Genomic DNA, 19,435 nt, shown 5'->3' on the forward strand with positions numbered 1-19,435 from the left:
GAACATAGACGGTAAAGTGGGTTTCTTGTAGAAAGAAAGGAAGAAAAAAAAAAGAACAAACGTAGACCAATGTTTTCCAATTCACAGGTTATGGACACCTTTGGGACTTAGCATGTTAAGAAATCAAGTTTGTGCTTCAAACATTGTAAACTGAATTATTAATTTTTCACGTATTTATTAATATTGTTTTTAAGACTATGTTGCTGCTGTGGTTAATAAAATAGTAATTAAAGGCAGTACTAAATTCTGAATCTTTTAAAATATATGTCTCTAACTACTGTCTGCTAAAGGTATACCTGTTAGGGTTATAAAACTTTTTAATATGGTAAAATAAACAATGTAAATTTTATAATCTTAACCGTTTTTAAAGTGTACAGTTCAGTGACAATTACATTCATTGTTGTGCAACCATGGCCACTTTCAAGTTCCAGAATGTTTCATTATCTCAAATGGAAACCTAGTACCCATTAAGCAGTCGTTCCTCATTTCCCCTCCACCCCCACCCACCTCAACCACTAATATGCTTTCTGTCTCCGTGGATTTGCCTGTTCTGGTGTGGATATGAAATTACGAAAATTTTAAATGTTTTTTATGCTTTAAAGAGTTGGACATCATGCAAGGTATAAGCAGGAGTTTAGGTGCTAATTTTAGCTCTGCCATTTACTAGCCATGAAACTTTAGCAAACCATTTAACGTCTCTAGGCCTCAGTTTTCTTATGTAAATAACATAGATAATAGCATTTTGAAACATTAAAAGGGCTGTGCAAGTATAAGATTGGATCTCTTGTTTTCTCTCCATGCTCATTTGGCTAACTTTTCTAATCATTTTCTGAAATTCAGCTCTGCATTCTTTCCTATAGGAAGTTTTTACCGACCCTTCTTCCCACTTCCCACCCTGGGTGAGTTACTCCCCTGTTTGTTCTTTCAGCATTCTTGTGCTGACCTCTGTTGTTACTACTTTTCATTCTGTACTGGAATTATCTAACTTCTCTGTTGAGGACAAGGACCCTGTCTTATTCTATATCTTCAACATCTTAACAGAGTACATGGATGGATGGATGAACAGATAGACAAAGTTTGAAGTGATTGGTGCTGCAGGTTTGGGCAGATAATTAAACACGAATTTTGTTTCCAGAGAAGTTAGGATGCAGTAGGAGTTTTATCATCTACTCTTGCAAAGTAAGAAGATAGGAAATAACCCTATTAACCTCTCTTCTCTCAGTGTGCTGACTTACATGTATATCCCAAAATTAAGGCTGTGGAGGCAGAAATAATTTTATAAAGGTTTATTGAGAACTAAATGTGAGCGTCAGCCCAGGAAACTCAAACCTGCAAAGTTGGGAAGTGCTTCAAAGTCTATTTATATGCTGAAAGATTTCATGGGAAAGTTTGGAAAAGGGAGGGGGACTCCCCATACTGGAGTTGTCCTGTTTTCACTGGTGGGTGAAATGCAAAAGTTAACAACCATTGGTTACAGATTACAGCACATAAGCAAAAAATGTCTACGTGCAGGATAATGCTTTGGCTAATCTTAAAGATAACTGGTAGTTTACTCGTAGTTAGCAAGCTATACCTTAATTATTACATCAACAATTTAAAGAACTTACACGAATTCTTGAAGAACAGGATATCTCACCCATATCATGAAGTTGACCTTCAAGGCAATAGATATTTTTTGATAACTGCTTGTGTAGCTGAGTCAGCTACATGTTGTGTTTCCTTATGAGTTTTGTGTGTTTTCCTTGAGCCCATTTCATCTTACAAAGTCTTAGAAAATTAAGTTATACACTTTTTTAAAAAGTAAGAATATTTAAATTTTATTAACATTTTTTCAGTTGATGAGCATATTTTATTTCAGATTTATGTATTGTGTTATAGGATCTAACTCCTTTACCAAAGCAATATAAGCCAATTAGAACATCTGATTGGAATAATTGTGGATTTCTGATGAACACATCTTACCACTTAATTACAATCTGACCTTTTTAGTGCTATTTCATCTCTCATAATACACTTTCAGAAATCCAAACAAGCATTTGAATTTTCTGGATTACCTTATACTAGTGAGTCATTGGCTACATAGTGCCTATCCATATTGAGGTTAAGGGAATGCATATTTTATTTTATTTATTTATTTTTTCTTTTTTGTCTTTTTCCGTGTCCGGCAACGGATTGCAACCCTCAGTGTCGCCCCCGTACCGGACCGGGACCGGCAACGGGATCGCAACCCTCGGTGTTGCTCCCGCGCCTCGCTCAGCCAGTGAGCGGGAACCGGTCTGTATGTGGGATCCGAACCCTCGGCGGGAGCGCCGCCACGCTTCCCAAGCGGCGCACTATAGCAGTGCGCCACCGGGCCGGCCCGGGAATGCATATTTTATAAACGGATTCTATCTTATGAAATGCTTGCCTTCTATCTCCCATTTCTTATCACAAACCCAAATCAGTATTAAAATGTCTGAAATGTTGTTATAGTCTCAGATTATTTCTATTGCTATCAGGATAAGTCTGGTATTAGCTTGTACAAGGCTTAAAGATTTAGATAAAATGTGCTTTAAAGTATAAAATGAGCTGTCCAGTTAGCTCAGTTGTTTAAAGCACGGTGTTGATAACACCAAGGGTTCAATCCCTGTACTGGCTGTTACTGGACTAGTTAAGCCAGGTCCTTGGGACTCAGAGTCATAGAAATAAACACTGAACCCAACATACAGTGGAACAAGCAACATTTATTGAGAGAAAGCTCATGTGCGAGGGTGCCAACACAAAAAGGAACTGTTGCTTCCATGTGTTCAGCGGGAGAGGAAGGCAAAGGAGCGGGGTAAGGGGTTTGGGAAAGAGGGTGAGGTCTCCAGTCTCAAGATTGAGGTCTTCATCAGTTGGGCACAAGGTGTTCTATCATCAGTCTCAGCAGGTGGGGGCTGATGGTTATCCTCTTCTGCCGAGTCCTCGTTGTTCCCTTGAGGCCTGTACAAGAATCCTCATAGAAGGGTGTTAAGAAACCTTGGGTACAGATATTTTTACAGGAAGGGATATACCGGTGTCTTTAGGGCTTATGTTTAACTGCTGGCCTCCCTGGAGTTTCCTGGAACAGGACTTGGTCTGTTGCCCCTGGGGTCTCTGATGCGTTTCCAACACATAGACTACTGCTGGGTTCTTGGTGTGGTCAACAAAATGGAGTCTCTCCTGTCAGCCCTGTCCTTACTCCTGCCAGCCACCAAAAAGGAAGGAAAAGAAAAAATATACACACACACACACACACACATGTACATATACATATATATGTGTATATGTATATACATATATAATGAGTATCAATAAGTAAATACTTTGCTGAATCATAGAGAGATGAGAAAGTTTATAATAAATGAATTAGATATTCACTTTTAGTTGCAGATTTAAGGCTTTTAGAGTTAGTTATATTTTGCACCTTAATAATGCTTCCATAGGAATGAGTTCTCAAACAGGAAACCTTGGGAGTATTCAGGCTGATGTTTATTATGATTGCAGGTATAAAACTGTTAAGCAGTTGTTTGATTACAACATGAGCCAACTCTGAACTATGTGCATAGCCTCCCACCCCCAACTTTTTTCACTTTCATTCCATTCTTCCTACTCTGTCTTGGCTGCCATAGCAAGAGAGAAGCCAACATTTTTATTGATTAAGTGATTTGAGTGTCAGAGGTATAGGAGCCCTTCTAAAATAAAAAAAACTAAACTTAAAATTAAAAATGTACCCTATTGATATCAGCCAGTAATTCTCAAATCCCTCCTGCCATCTAAATTTTTATTTTCCCAGTTCCTCCCATAATATTAGTGAACATCTCTCTTAAACCAAATATTTTGTTCAAGACGTAAGATTGTGAAGAGATTCTACTATAGATTCTGATTTATTTCAGTCAAATTTGAATATCCTAAGGGACTCCATTTAAAATAATGAACCATGGATTGCTAGAACTAAAAGGGCTGAATAAATAGTAAGTAGCTGTGTAAATCATTAACTTAATTGGAGAAGGAGTGTTGAAGAAGAGAATTAACAGTCCCTTTACTTTGTGGATTAGGAAATTTCAACCCTAATATTTAAGGACTTGCTCAAGCTTTGTGTCTGGAACTCTGGTTTTTTGGTTCATAGTTCTTTGAGGATTTTTATTTATTGTTTTTGTTTTAATTTCCCCAGGCTAGTTCTCTAATAGGTAAATTAATTCAAAATTTTATCTGATTCTTATTATTTACACAAATAATATTATGACTAATAAAAGAAAAAAAGTTACATTCCTGTATGAATACCCCCATATATTATCTATTTTTATTTTGCCATTATCCTCTTAAAAGTATACTTTTAAGATTGTAGTATATAATTTTATAGGCCATTTTACCACTGGGAAAAATATATTATAAATATGAGGGGTTTTCAAAAAGTTCATGGAAAGATTTGTATTATCTTTTAATTCTGTTTTTCCAGGAACTTTTTAAAGTACTCTTGTATATCTCTATAGTGCTCATAACTTTAATGATATGTGGCTGCATAATAGTTTAGCAGGTAGATATGGAATCACAAAGACTGATGAGAGCTCTGATAACCACTGCCTCAGGCTGCTGCCATGCTAAATAATTGCCTCTGATTGTTTTCAACAAGCTCCTCTGGGGGAAAGGATTGAGTGCACCCGAAGTAAGGTCAAATAAAGACAGCCTTGCAAGTGGGGTCTTCCAGGGAACCACAGACAGGTCAAATGATGATATTTCCCTGGGAATGGAGTTTTAGAAAAATCTCCAACCTCTTCTGCCTGCTCCAGTGGCTTCCAGGCTGGTGATTTCTAGTGATTCAGAGTGGTTGGTTTCCAAGGCTACCATGGAGCTGGAAAGGGGAGAATAGGATTAGGGCAAGTTAAAATGCCATGGAGCTTGCTGCTTACTGAAATGCAGCTGTTTTTCTAGAATAAGTGCTCCCTGATTGCTGCAAGCCTTTGGTTAATTTCCAGAATTCCAAATAGGTTAATTCTGATGATTTGGCCAGTGTTCTTGCTTTTATGGGAGAAAAAATTTTCAGAAGTCCTTACTCCAGCATTTTCACTGACATCGCTTTGGTGCAAAAAATTTAACCCACAACTGAATACCAGAAATTGAAGATTTCCTTGTGACATAAATTAATTTTAAGTATTATTTTTTCTTTCCCCATTTCTTCACCCAGCCTCACTCCTTTCAGAGTGGGGTAGCCTCTGTTATGAGTTAGTTTATGTTCTTTCAGACTGTATTCTGTTGATTTCATTAATGTATATATGAATCTGTGTATAACATGTTTGTTTTATGTAGGTTTCCTAAACAAATGGGTTAGCAGTGAATCTGCTTTGATTTGCAGCTTGCTTCCCACCCCCCCGCCTTTACTGTGTGTCTTGGAGATCTTTCTAAAACATACTTAGAGATATATGTTTAACTATTTCTTTGGTATTTAATAGTATGGATAACCGTAGGATCCTTAACTGTTTCATAATTGGTGGACTTGTAGTTAGTTGGTAACTGTTACACTTCTTGCTGTGTAACAGAGATGAAAAAAAGATTACTCAAAGCAACATGAATGCAATGAGAAGCCTGAAGGGACTGCACCTCAGTAGCTCCTCTGTTAGAAGGAGAAACTGGGTACAGCCCCAATTCAAAGTTAGCTTTTGTTTTTATAGTAAAGACAAGGAAGTTTCACAAGAAAAATCAGTTGATTCAATCATTTCAAAAGAACACAAAGACATGGGCAACATGACAAGTTTTCTATGGCTAAGTATAGCTTAAACAATAGAAACTAGTAACATCATTTAAATTAACAATGCAACATTCCAAAGTACAGTTTGTGAAAAGCTAAATCGATCAAACTGTGATCATTATCTAATCTAAAATATAACCTCTCTTTAAATGACTTAAGCAAGAGTTACATTCTTAGATAAAATCTAAGTATAATTGTCTCTACAGTTTCCACCAACAAGCAGCTCAACCTTAGCAAACATTTTTTCACATTTTTCCCTACAGCAATTTTTTCAACATCTTTTAATGACAATCAGTGTGATAAATAATCAGAGTACATAATCCCATCCCTAAACAGTGGGTGGTTAGGGTTGATTAGATGGGCCATTGCCTGCTAGCTGTAAGCTTTTGCTTCCTAGCCAAGGACTTTTGTCCCATACATGCATTACCTAAAAACCCAATCTAAAAATCAACTAAGAATCAACATATACTTGATTAGGATTGATTAGATGGGCTTTTGCCCCACTAGCTGTGGGCTCTTGCCCCCTAGCTAAGGACTTTTGTTTCAGTAATTTTTTAGCTAAAGAGCCCTGTCTAAAAATCAAACAAGAATCAAGATTTTTAACCCTCTACAGGTAACAACCAAGAGAACCAGAAATAATGCTGTAAATAATCTCTTTGTATATGCCTCTTTATTCCATATACGAATAATTCTCTAAGATAGCTATCTAAAAACCAAATTGCTTGATTGAAAAATGTATGCATTAAAAAATATTTAAGAATATTTTAAAATTGTCTCCCCAAATCCTAAACTAGTTTACATTCCCAGCAATGGTATGGGACTCTCTTCCCACACCCTCACTAATATTGGACGTTATCAATCTTATAAAATTTTGAAAGTCTGGGCAAACATGGTATCTCATTGATTTTTAAAATTTGCATTTAAATTATGTTTTGGAAGACAGTGCAATTACTACCTCAGTAAGTAATAATTTTTAATTATTTTATTTCTCCTCTTTAGGGAATGGCATTTACATTACAAGAACGACAAATGCTTGGGCTTCAAGGACTTCTACCTCCCAAAATAGAGACACAAGATATTCAAGCCTTACGATTCCATAGAAACTTGAAAAAACTGAATAGCCCTTTGGAAAAGTAAGTTGACTCGATGTTTAGCTTTTTATTGATTATCTGATTAGAAAAATTGGGAATATTATTGTTATTGAGGCATGAGAAATATACAGTTTCATAAATGAAGATTGTGTTTTTGTCAGTTACCTTTTTTTAATAATGATGTGTTTCCTTCACTTCAGTGAACACTTCACTTGTATTCACTATTGTAAAATTTAGGAGAAATCAGAATTTATGCTTAAAATCAGAGCATTTCAGGTTTGAATGAAACATTAGAAGCAAAGGATACCATCTAATTCGCACCCATCTAATTCAGCAATTTTTTTTGATCACCTACTTTGTGTGTGAAACTATACTAGGCACTGAGGATATAAAGTGGGTAATAGATAGGGTGACCATATACTATATCATCTAATCCACAACACTTTGGGGAGTGAAAAAGAGGTATAACTGTCCGTGGCAAACTAGGATGTATGGTCAACTGAGTAATGCATAGCCCTTCCTTCTAGGAGCTCATCAACAGGTAGTTACACTGTGACTGTCACTGTGCTCTATACTACAGTGTGAAATTCAGTGAGTAAAAGGTACATGCAGTGTATGTTCTGAAAGCATGAAAAAGGCACCTAGCCCAGCTTGGAGAATCAGATATAGCTTCCTGGAGGAAGTGATGCCTTAGCTGAATTTTAAATAGTATATTGTAGGTAGCTGGCAAGGTGAAAAAGGACAAGGTATTCTGGGTAGAGGGATCAGTCCAAATACAGGACTAATTATATCTGTTGGGTTTGTTAAGTATAGGAGTTTATTGGTCACTGGTGAGGGTGGTTTTTTGATGTGATGGGGCAAAAGGGAGACTGCAATAGATTGAAAATGAATGGGAAGGGAGGAAATGTAAACTACTCTCTCAAGAAGTCAGGTAAGAGGGCGAAGAAAGACATTGAACAGTAGGTAAAGCAGGACTTGGTTTAAGTATGTTTCAGGCTGGGAGAAAGTTGAATATGTTCACAGTGGTGAGGAATGAGCCCAGGAAAAAGATTGGTAGAGCAAGGTTTCAGAGAAAGGAAAAAGGCATAGGGTCAAGTGCAGAGGTAGAGAGGCCGGCGTTGAACAAGAGCGAAGAATAGCTCACTCTCTGAGGCAGGAGCAAAGAAGGTAAATGCAGGGATCAGTAAGGATTAGTATGTAGGTGATAGAGCTGGGGCTGTGAGAGCTTCTTACACCTGATGCTCTTGATTTTTCTTTATGACTTAGAATATGAAGTTTGTGGTAAGATTTAGAAGGGCCAAAGCTGAATAGAGCTGGTGAGGAGAGCAATGTTTGGAAGAGCCATTTAGCTATGAGGTAAAGCTGAACAAGGACAAGTTAAAGGGATGAGAGCAGGCCCTGAAGACCTAGTGGCATGATCTTGTGTGTACTGGCGCCATTTTGCACAATAAAATGTTATTTTTCCGCAGAAAGAGTGAAATGTAACATTGATTCAGGTTTGGAGTTTGCTGGGCTGGCAAAGGTGCTACATGACATTAATTCATTTAGCTAGTACTCATTCATGGCTGCTATGTGCCAGGCATTGTTTTATGCTCTGGAGCTACAAAAATGAAAAAAACTCAGCCCTTCCTTTAATGGAGTTCACTGTCTGGTGGAAAATGCAGGCACTAGGGAAGGGTAGTGTAGTGATAAAGATATGCAGGGTTCCTAAATGGTAACCATGGCAAGAGATTTGCTCCGAGTGAGAGATTTGATCATGGGATCTGGAGTAGGGAACAAAGAGGAGCCAGAAAGAGCTAACCGAATGGCATAGGACAAGTGATTGAGGAGCTAGAGAAGGCTTGAAAAATGATAGAGTGAGAGCACTGTATGTATAAGGACATTCCGCATTTCTGAGCTGCAGCGATTCTAAGTGAGGACAGCAACATCACTGTGAGTCATATAGAAGAGTGACTAAGGTGAAATGAAGGTGCAAGTGACAGCCTTAAGGAGGTCCAGGAATTGAAAACATCCCCGTGTCACATGCCTGATAGATTGTCGGTGGTTTCCTTAACATCCTGCTGTCTTTCACAGTCCTTCTGTTCCATCTTAACAGCCCCAGGGTTTCTTTACTTTCCTATGCTGAGAAGAAATCTGCTTCTCTTTAATTTCTACCTGTTGATACCATTTCTGCCCCTCAGGAGCTATATAGAAATATAATTCCTCTTCTAAGTGGATCACTCATTTATTCACCAAATATTTGCATATCAGTTGTATGCCGCGTACTAAGCTAGTTCCTAGAAATACGAGTATAGAAGTATATGAGGTGATATTCCCTAACTCGTGGTATTGTCTAGGCTGGAGGGAAGCCGTAAAGACAAAAAGTGGAGTGAGAGTGGCAGAAGAGGGAGCAGGGGGGTATCATGGGACCTGAAAACAGGAAAGTCTAGCATGTGCATGGGTATGTGGTGGGAGAGGGGAGTGGGCAGAAAAGGACCCTCAGAGACCATGCTGCCTGAGCTGCATTTGGTTGGATAGCGTGAGTATAGGACTGTGCCTGGAGAGGGTATTACAGGCAAAGGGTGTATCATATGTAGCAACTCCAAGGTCAGGGTCGTGGTGTATTTGAGGCACTGAAGTCAGTCAGTATGGAGGAGATGAGCCTAGAAAGTAGGCAGAGGTCTTGTTAACTGTTTTAGGATCTTGAGTCTTATTTAACTGGCGTTTGGAAGCCTTTTAAGGAGAGTAGAAATGATCACAGTTATTTTTTTAAGAGAAGAATGGATTGGAGCAGGGGAGGAAAATTGTGTGTATAAAGAAGGCTCTTGAGGGTAATCCAGGTGAGAAATGACAGTGGCTTGGACAGGGTGAGGGTGGAGGGAGGAAATGGATATACTTGAAAGATACTTAGCAGGTGGACTCTACAGGACTTGGTGACTTATTAGATTGGGGTAGGGGGAAGTAGGAGAGGAAGAAATCAAGAACAGGCTCTGGGTTTCTCATTTGGTCAGATGATAGCTGGAAAAGAAACAAGTTTGGGGGAAAGATACTGAGTCTGTTTTAGGCATTTCTTTTTGGATGATTACTGGTTTTCAAGCCAGTATTTCCCTGTTTGTTAAACATTATTTTTTAAGAGAAGTTATTTACGTATATATTTACATGAATTGACTGTTGCCTCCTCTGTGCTCCATGTAGACCTTATAACGCTTATAACCCTACTGGATTATGAACTCCTTGAGGGCAGGGGTCACTTCTACATCCCTGCAGTTCAGAATAGTGCCCGGCATATAGGGTTTACTAAGCATTTGAGTGAATGCCACTTTATTTTGCTTCCTTGTTTACATGCCACTCATCTTGAAGATTAGTCCCTTAGGATGGAGGGCGTCGTGGTGATCTTTGCATTTCAATGCCTTGTGCAGAGCCTAACTCACAGTAAGGGGTCAGTAAACTTTAGCTGTTGTTTCTGTTGTTTTCTTCATCATCATCATCTACCATTTAAGTACACTTATATGAGTATTTTTGTATTTTTAGTCCTGAGTGTTAAATAGTGAAAATTTAAGGTTTTGTTTTCTGTTGGAGCGTGGAGGTGGGGGGAGCTCGATTTTAGACATTTAGGTTTAACTTCCAAGAACCAAAGCTTCTAATGTAATGCAAACTGACTTAAACATTATCTACTGTGCTTAATTTCAGATACATCTATACAATGGGAATACAAGAAAGGAATGAGAAATTGTTTTATAGAGTACTGCAAGATGATATCAAAAGTCTGATGCCAATTGTATATACACCAACAGTTGGTCTTGCCTGCTCCCAGTATGGACACATCTTTAGAAGACCTAAGTAGGGCTTATTTTAAAAAATATATATATATAATGACTATTGTGTAAGAAAAATATCATTCCCTAAAATCTATTACATTTATATTTTATGTGTTGCAGTCTTATCCCAACTACATTTCCGACCTCTCAAATGTTTGATTTGTATTAGAAAGAAAGAATGAAAACCCAACAAGTCCATATCTTTTTTCATAGAAATAGCATCTAGAAAAAAAATTATTGTTTTGTATTTCTATTTAGTTTAATAAATTTAAAGGTTAGGATAATGCTATTTCTACAAAATTATTTATTTATTTGACAGCTGGCCAGTACAGGGATCTGAACCCTTGACCTTGGTATTATCAATACCAGGCTCTAACCAACTGAACTACCTGGCCATCCCTATTTCTACAAAATTTCTAACCTTCTTTAAGTAATTATTGTGATTGTTAGAGGCATTATATGCTTTTTGTACAAAAAAGTCAATTCTGGTGACAGATTCTCCAGAATTATCATTTAAAGTTTTTGGCAATCCGCCAAAGAAGGCAATCGGTTCTTTCTCATTTTTTGTCAGCTTTAATTTCTGTTGTTTGTTCTTTTTTATGAACATCCACGAATTTTAATATCAAACAGTTCTGGCACCTCCAAACATTTTAAGTGCAGAGTACTGGAATGAGTCGTCTCAAGGCCTTGAATGAGTCCCATAATCCCTCTGAATGTATTTCCTCAAGTGTAAAATAGGGATGGCAGTACCTACTCAAAGAGCTATTGAGAACAGACCGATGTGATTTTAAGTGCAGAGTACTGGAATGAGTCGTCTCAAGGCCTTGAATGAGTCCCATAATCCCTCTGAATGTATTTTCTCAAGTGTAAAATAGGGATGGCAGTACCTACTCAAAGAGCTATTGAGAACAGACCGATGTGATGGTTCTTTGTGAGCTTGTAAGCATTACATAAATGCTGTTTTTCCTTAATTTGAGTTTTTGTCTTGTTCTGTTTTTTGGTGGCTGGTATGGGAATCCAAAACCTTGACCCTAATGTTACAAGGCCTCCCTCTAACCAACTGAGCCAACAGGACAGCCCTCCTCTAACCTTTTAATTTTCCTCAGTCCTTACATTTTTCCCGTGCTTAGCTAATACAAATGTATAAATTCAAACAAAGTATGATAGCATTTATCTTCAATCTTCCCGCATCTAGTCTAGTGGCTCCCAAACTTTAATGTGCATAAGAAACACCTGTAGGATTTACTAAAAATGTTGATCTTTGCCAACTTTCCTCTCCTTCCCATTCCCAAGATTCTGATGAAACAGAGAAAACTCTGGAGGTCTGCGTTTTAGTGAACACCCTCAGTGATTGTGTCGCTGGTATTCCCTGGAAGACATTGAGAAACAAACACTTTGTTCCGACTTCTTTGCTGCCATCAATTAATGTATCTAAAACATTTCTATGTATAACTTAGCTTTTCAGATCTCTTATAGTTTCTTATTAGAATAGTGGTTCTCAACCAGATTAAAGGATAGAGGAAAACTAAAAATACTTTTGCCTGGGTCCCACCCCCAGAGATTCTTTTTCAGTTCGTCTAGACTTGGGCACAGGTGTGGGTGTTTCATCAAAGCTCCCAGTGTCATTCTGATGTGCATCTGGAGTAGATAACTGGCATGAGACATAAAGAGCATGGCTTTTGAGTTAGGGCAGATACTATATATCATTTATGCAGTGTACTGTGCAGTGGGTTTTTGTTTGTTTTGTTTTTTGCATAGAAGATGACCAGTGAATCTTGGTTGGTTGATTGATCTAAACTCTAACCCAATTAAATCTCTGGGGGTAGGACCCTGGCATTTTAAAAAGCTCATCAGATGATTCTGTTGTATAGCCATGGTTGAGAAACTGCTGAACTAGACTGATTTGAGCTACAATAGTAATGCTGAAGTTAAGATACCCATGAGAAAGTTAAATGTAAGAATAAGTTTGAAGGCAGTGGGGACCATCTCTGCCTAACCTGTTTTCTAGAACCTTTGTTTCTTTTTTCTCTATTTTTTCCTTCCCTCCTTCCCTTGCTTCCTTTCTTTTTTAAAATCTGGATTAATGATCTCAATTAGATAACAGTATACTGTGTTTAAAATAACTTTAACTTCACTCTTTCCTAATGCTTCAAGTGTGTCATCTTTTACGTGGATTTAGTCTTCCCTCCCTTCCTGCTCCTTCTAATTTCAAATTTTGAGCTTCAGTGAGTTTTAACAAGTAGTTTAGTTGGCCTTATTATGCTGTCCTGCATTGGTGGTGTATATTTATATTGTTTTTTTACTGGCGGTGTACTGAGTTTATTTGAACATGAGATGTGGATAGACTTTTTCTTGGGTGAAAGGATTACATCATTTGGTGCAGCTACTGTGTGAACACTGTAATTACAGTTTGAAGTAGTTGAAAATGTTTGAAAATAAACCAGTGTGACTTAGTTAAATCTGCTTGGAAATTATACTGTTTTGATGTTTTATTAAAATATCTATATATTCCAATTATGAACAAAGTCTTGGAAACAAACGAAAAACTTTTGTGAAATGCAAAGGTGTTTTTGTTCTGTTGCAGGGGATTATTTATTTCAATCTCAGACAGAGGTCATGTTAAATCAATTGTGGATAACTGGCCAGAAAATCATGTTAAGGTACTATTAGCACGACCCTCCTTCTCACAATGTTTTCTCTTTCCTTATAAGTTACCTCTAAATTTCCAACAACAGTTTTTCATTGTCCCTCTGATTTATTTTGCACGTTTACACATACAGATACAGTGTTTTGTGTCTGAAGTGGTGATAAGAGTAATAGTTATAAAATGGGTAACTGGTATAGAGTTTGACTCTGAAAAAGAAATTGGAGTTAGTACACAAGGCCAGCCCTCTCAATGCCAGTGCCACTAGTGTCCCCTGCCTTCACTTTCCTTTTCTAGTTTACTAATATTATTCTAAGTAGAGGCAATATATTAAAATGTCATAAGAACTTTCATTTTGGAGGGTATTGGAGAGGACTTGTTATGCCTCTTTTCTTTTAAATCTGGGATAGATTTAGATCCTTAGCAAATATAAAACTCTTGAGAGTTTTAAATTTAGAAAATATAAACCTTGGTCAATATGACTACCTTTCATAAAATAAAATGTAATAACTTATTTCAAGATCTTTTGGTAGGCTTTTGTGTTTATTACAGCCAGTAATTTTATTTGCCTTATTATTACATATGTTTTCCTTACCAAAATAAATATTGATAAATAATCATTAGTTTGAATAATCTCGAAAAAATTTGGTCAGATAATTAAACTCACATTATCAGCTTAAAACCTCATAGGTGGGTATTTTTTTTGGTTCTAGATCTTTTTCTCTTTTGCTGTTGCTAAGGTGTTTTTTTTTTGTTTGTTTGTTTGTTCTACATTATTGTATTGGAGTACCATGCTGTTTTTTAAGCTTATTTTTCTCTTGTGGTCATCTCTCCATCAGAAATGTGTTCACCTGTCCCATATGTAGTCTTTCTGAAGATAGTCAAGTTGGTCCTCCAGTCAGAAGCATTCTGTTTCTAAAACAAAAGTCAGAGATAAATCAAATCGGGCTGGCCTGGTGGCGCACTGCTATAGTGCGCCGCTTGGGAAGCGCGGTGGCGCTCCCGCCGAGGGTTCGGATCCCACATACAGACCGGCCGCTCACTGGCTGAGCGAGGTGCAGGGGCAGCGCCGAGGGTTGCGATCCCGTTGCCGGTCCCGGTCCGGTATGGGCGCGACACTGAGGGTTGCGATCCGTTGCCGGCCACGAAAAAAGACAAAAAGGAAAAAAAAAAAAAGATAAATCAAATCCAGTTAATTTTCTCTTTTTTGTGGTGGGAAGGGGCAGCTGGCTGGAATGGGGATCTGAATCCTTCACCTTTGTGTTATCAACACCACACTCTAACCAACTGAGCTAATTTCTCTTTTTAATATCTTGTAATAGGCAGAAATCCTAGAATTTTAAGTGAGCTTGGTTGGTTTACCTTGAAAGTTAGACAAGAATCAATTTTATTTTTTAAAGTGACAGTAAATATCTATGAAGAGAATCTTTTTAAAAATGCCTTTCTTTAGTGCCCCATTTTTGGCAACTCTTAATTTGCATTTTGTTGTTATTGTTGTTATGAAGGCTGTTGTGGTGACTGATGGAGAGAGAATTCTGGGTCTTGGAGATCTGGGTGTCTACGGAATGGGAATTCCAGTAGGAAAACTTTGTTTATATACAGCTTGTGCAGGAATACGGCCTGATAGATGCCTGCCTGTGTGTATTGACGTGGGAACTGATAATCCAGTGAGTAATAACCTATTCTTCCTTTGATCTTCCAACTGTATTTTTAAAAATTTTGTTGTATTTCTCTTTTGAAGGTGATAATTTAAGAAGGGAAAATTTTGTGATTAGATATTAGTCTTTTTTTAAGTTCCACTTTTAATATTTATACAAATAATAGTAGATTAAGCCTATTAAGTTTCTTGAAGAAGAGCAATATGGTTAAAAGATTATGTTAGTAATTTCTTATTTTGCAATTTCTGTTTTATGTGTTTAATCTGGTTATGTGATAAAAATGATTTTATTTTTGCATTTGGTTTCTTTTATAGGAACTCTTAAAAGATCCGTTTTACATGGGCTTGTATCAGAAACGAGATCGTTCACAACGTTATGATGACCTGATTGATGAGTTTATGAAAGCTATTACTGACAGGTATTAAAAAAAGTTTGAGTAGCTTTTATGAAAAAAAGCTGACAGGTATGAAAAAAAGTTTGAGTGCTTTTATGAAAGCACCCTAATTAGGGAGGGTAGCAGGAAAAGAACCACAGTTCTGCTTTGTTTTCCTTTATCTCTTGTGAGATAAAATTTTTGAGAACTTTGGTTCTTTCCTGTCTGAGTAGATGTGCTGCATCGCTTTGCTTGAGTCACCTGACATGTGGAGGGAAGTCTGCACTCAGAGCTCAGTCCTTCTTTTAGCCCGTGACATCAGGCTCACTCCCACTATTCCACTGAAGCTCTCCTGCAGCTTCTGTGTTTTAAATTCTTGGACCATTAGGTCCTTCTCCCTCCCCACCTCTTTGTAACAGCTGGCCAGGTTTTCCCACGCTTTTGTCCTTGAAACTCTCTTCTCTTGACTGCAACAAGACTTCTTTGTTACTTGGTCTTCCTCCCACCTTTCTCTTTCTTTTGTCATTTTCAGTGGTTCTTCTTGCTCTCTTTTATTATTGTGGATGACTATGTAATCCTTCTCTCTTTGAGTCATGTAAACTGTGGCCTATATGCAAGTGCCTCCTAAACACATGAAAACCCATCTCTTTAGTTCCACTGCTCTTTCGAGGCCTACATTTCTAATAACTGGAGTTCTCCAGCTGGATATTCTTCTTGCTACTTCATATTCATGTCCCAAACTGACTCTTCCCAAATGGACTGTCCCCTGTATTCCAGCCTCTATTATTGGCAGTAACATTCACCCTATCGCCATACCTTTGATCTTCGTGTTATCTTTGACTCTTCCTCCTTCTCCATTGATACCCGCCCCCCCATATAGTCAGGTGTTTCTCAAATCCAGTTGGTACTGTTGCTTAAATGCCTCAGAAACCTATCTCTGCTTTTGACGGCCACAGTCTTGCTCTCTCTTTATTTCTCTTCTGGATTTTTGTAATCCTTCTTCCAGTTTCTCTCTCCAGTTCATCTCCACCTTAACACCAGATTAATTTATTTTAATGTGCACTTCTTCATGCATTCTTTTACTTGAAATCTCTCAGGGGTTTTCTGTTGCCATAGGTAAAGTCCAAAGTCCTTATCTTTATCATCTAACCCTAGCTTACCGTTTAAATTACTGGCACATAGAAGATATTCAAAAATTAATTCCTTTTCAGAGTCAAAGTCGACATATCTCAAGCTGAACTTTTCATCTTTGCAGAAATTGCCGTCTCCCCGTCTTCCTCTCACTTCCCTACCTTGGACGACCAAATAGTGTCTTCTAGCCATCCAGGTTGCCTTGGCATTTTAACGACTTCTCCAGTTGATCCTCATCATGTGTTTCTCTTTGTTTATTCTAATGTCTCATACTTGTCCCTTTCCCTTCCTGTACCTTCTGCTTCAGATCTTTTGTCCCCATGTCATACTAGTCTCCTAGCTGCTTCTCCTGCCTTTCTCATCTCTCCCCATGTCAGTGTGTGCTGCACATCACTGGCAGGTTTATCCTTCCTAACGGGAGTCTAACATGAATTCTTTTCTCTGCAGCCTTCGATAATTCTACATGGGATGCAGAAGAAATTTCTATTCTTTAATTTGGCACTCAAGATTCTCCTTTATTTGGCCCCAACTTACTTTAACCAACTTCTCCTTTATCCTTTAATATAAACCCTGAAATATATAGCCAGACTAGTGAAAATTCAGGGTCACCAGAATACACCTTGCTTTTCTTTCCACCTCTTTATTTTTTGTTCTTTCAGGGTCCAAATAAAATCCCACCTCCTTTTCAGTCCTTCCCGTACTACCCCAACTCACCTAGATGGTTGATATCTTCTTTTTCTCAGTGTCAGTGAATTCTTATAGCAATTATTTTTAATAACTTATTTAATGTATACTTACCTATATTGCTGTATAACTGTTAATGTAATGAAAATATTCATATCAAATATACACTTTTTGAGACTCAAAAACAAAGTTTCTCCCTTTTTAGGAAGTTGTTTACTGCGTTTATATGTGCCTTGCACCCTCCGAGGTACTTGGAAATAGTTTACACAGATTGATATCCCATAAGCCCATTATGGTGCCACATTCTTTTGAAGCAGCCCATAAATTTTTTTGGAATGAATAGTAGATTTCTACTTTTTGGATGTAGTCTTTCACAGGCTCTGAAAATTTTCAGGTGGCCTAAATTGAACTAACAATACATTATTTTCAAATGCTGTCATCAGGAATATTAGGAAAGCTGTTTAATAGTGGTATTTTCAATACAACTATTATGGGTTTCCTGTTTTTAGATATGGCCGGGACACACTTATTCAGTTTGAAGACTTTGGAAATCATAATGCATTCAGGTTCTTGAGAAAATATCGAGAAAAATATTGTACCTTCAATGATGATATTCAAGGTAAAGCAAAAAAAAAAAAAACAAAAAACTTTTTTTGATTCCTACTTTTTAAACATTTTTAATGTGCCCATTTTTTATCTTTAAAAATTTTTGTTTTCCTTATAGGGACAGCTGCAGTAGCTCTAGCAGGTCTTCTTGCAGCACAAAAAGTTATTAGTAAACCCATCTCAGAACACAAAATCTTATTTCTTGGAGCAGGAGAGGTATGTTTTTGTAAGCTTTTTAGAATTTAAAACCAGCACTCTTTTAGAATTGGAAAGTGGGACAGAATGTTGATGTTTATAAAAGAACATAGTGAGCTTGTAATTTTCTTGAGAACAGAGGGTATGAATTCGAGACCTATGTTGAGAATAGGTGATTTAAAATATGTTTAGAAAGAATATTTCAAAGAATCAACTTTTGTTTGATTTGTAAGGGAAGAATAAACCAAGTATTCCTCATAACACATGATCTTCATATACAAAGTAATTCAAGCATTGTGTCATACTCTAGTCTTTATTTTTTTAATTTATGTTTTATTGGACAGGCTGCTCTTGGAATTGCAAATCTTATAGTTATGTCTATGGTAGAAAATGGCCTTTCAGAAGAAGAGGCGCAAAAGAAAATCTGGATGTTTGACAAGTATGGTTTATTAGTTAAGGTAAGATATTTAAAACTTGGAGAAGCAAAAGAGCATTGTTGTTATGATATTTTTAGTTGGACTTTAAAAATATTATCATTTCTTGACATCTTGTATTTTACTGGACTATCCATATGATACCAGTTGGGGACCTTTTCACTATATTCTCAACAGAGATCCTCACTGTCTTTTATAAAGACTTGCTTCCTATTTAAATCATAATCTCTATTTTGGCACCAGACTTACTCTTTCTTGCTTTTTCTCTTGTTCCTAAGAAATCAAATAGCCTTTGTACAAGTATGATTGTATTAGACCCTTCTAAAACTAGGTTTCTAATGAGAACTCAAATTCCTAATTACATTATTAACAGTACATCTGATATTTGAGCAGAAATTCATTAACCCTTTGTAGATCATAATCCCCTATTGCAATCTAATAAAAATCTATGCAGTCTTTCCCCAGAAAGAAAGCATGTACTCCTGAAACTAATTCATGAATAATAAAGAACTTCTTGCCCAGATTAACTTAGTACCCTTTCACCCTTCCTGCCTTTCTTTAGCATTGACTATCATTTTTATTAGCTTAAGAGTATATTTTATACTGTATAACACATTGAGATATAGGTAAACTGTTTTATAGTTGAGCCCATCAGTATATAATGCTGTTGTATTTTCATATATACACATTATGGTATAATGGTATAGCAGTTACTTGCCATTTACATCTATGGAGTAAGCTATCACAATGTACTTTGCTCCCATTCTGAAATCTTTTCTTCTTAATTAGTACCAGTATTCTAGTAGTGCAGAAAATAAAAAGGAAAACTGAAGTGTGTGAGCGAAAAACTTGAGTGCTTAAATTACATGTAATTTAAAATAAAATAATAGTAATTTAAAATGTACCAGACATTGTGATAAGACTATATAGGTGTTATTTCCTTTAATCCTCTCAAAACTCCTGTGAAGTTTTACAGATGAGGAAACTGAGGTTTATAAAGGAGTGTTGGAGGTATGATTCAAACCAAGTAGCCTAACTATGAGAACCTGTGCTCCGAATCATTAAACTGCATTGTCTCC

At 37.1% G+C, this 19,435-nt stretch overlaps 1 protein-coding gene across 1 annotated transcript in view; it reads left to right on the forward strand.

The window, feature by feature from the left end:
• Positions 1–19,435, forward strand: part of ME2 (malic enzyme 2, NAD(+)-dependent, mitochondrial) — a 54,365-nt gene that overhangs the window by 1,724 nt on the left and 33,206 nt on the right. Inside the window, exons 2-9 of the mRNA XM_008588073.1 lie at positions 6,743–6,876; positions 10,504–10,653; positions 13,216–13,291; positions 14,781–14,942; positions 15,248–15,351; positions 17,631–17,740; positions 17,846–17,943; positions 18,267–18,380. Coding sequence (XP_008586295.1) covers positions 6,743–6,876; positions 10,504–10,653; positions 13,216–13,291; positions 14,781–14,942; positions 15,248–15,351; positions 17,631–17,740; positions 17,846–17,943; positions 18,267–18,380 — 948 coding nt within the window. The remainder of the gene's footprint in view (positions 1–6,742; positions 6,877–10,503; positions 10,654–13,215; positions 13,292–14,780; positions 14,943–15,247; positions 15,352–17,630; positions 17,741–17,845; positions 17,944–18,266; positions 18,381–19,435) is intronic.

This window comes from Galeopterus variegatus, unplaced genomic scaffold (assembly GCF_000696425.1).
Source record: "Galeopterus variegatus unplaced genomic scaffold, G_variegatus-3.0.2 Scaffold4665, whole genome shotgun sequence".
Lineage (NCBI taxonomy): Eukaryota > Metazoa > Chordata > Mammalia > Dermoptera > Cynocephalidae > Galeopterus > Galeopterus variegatus.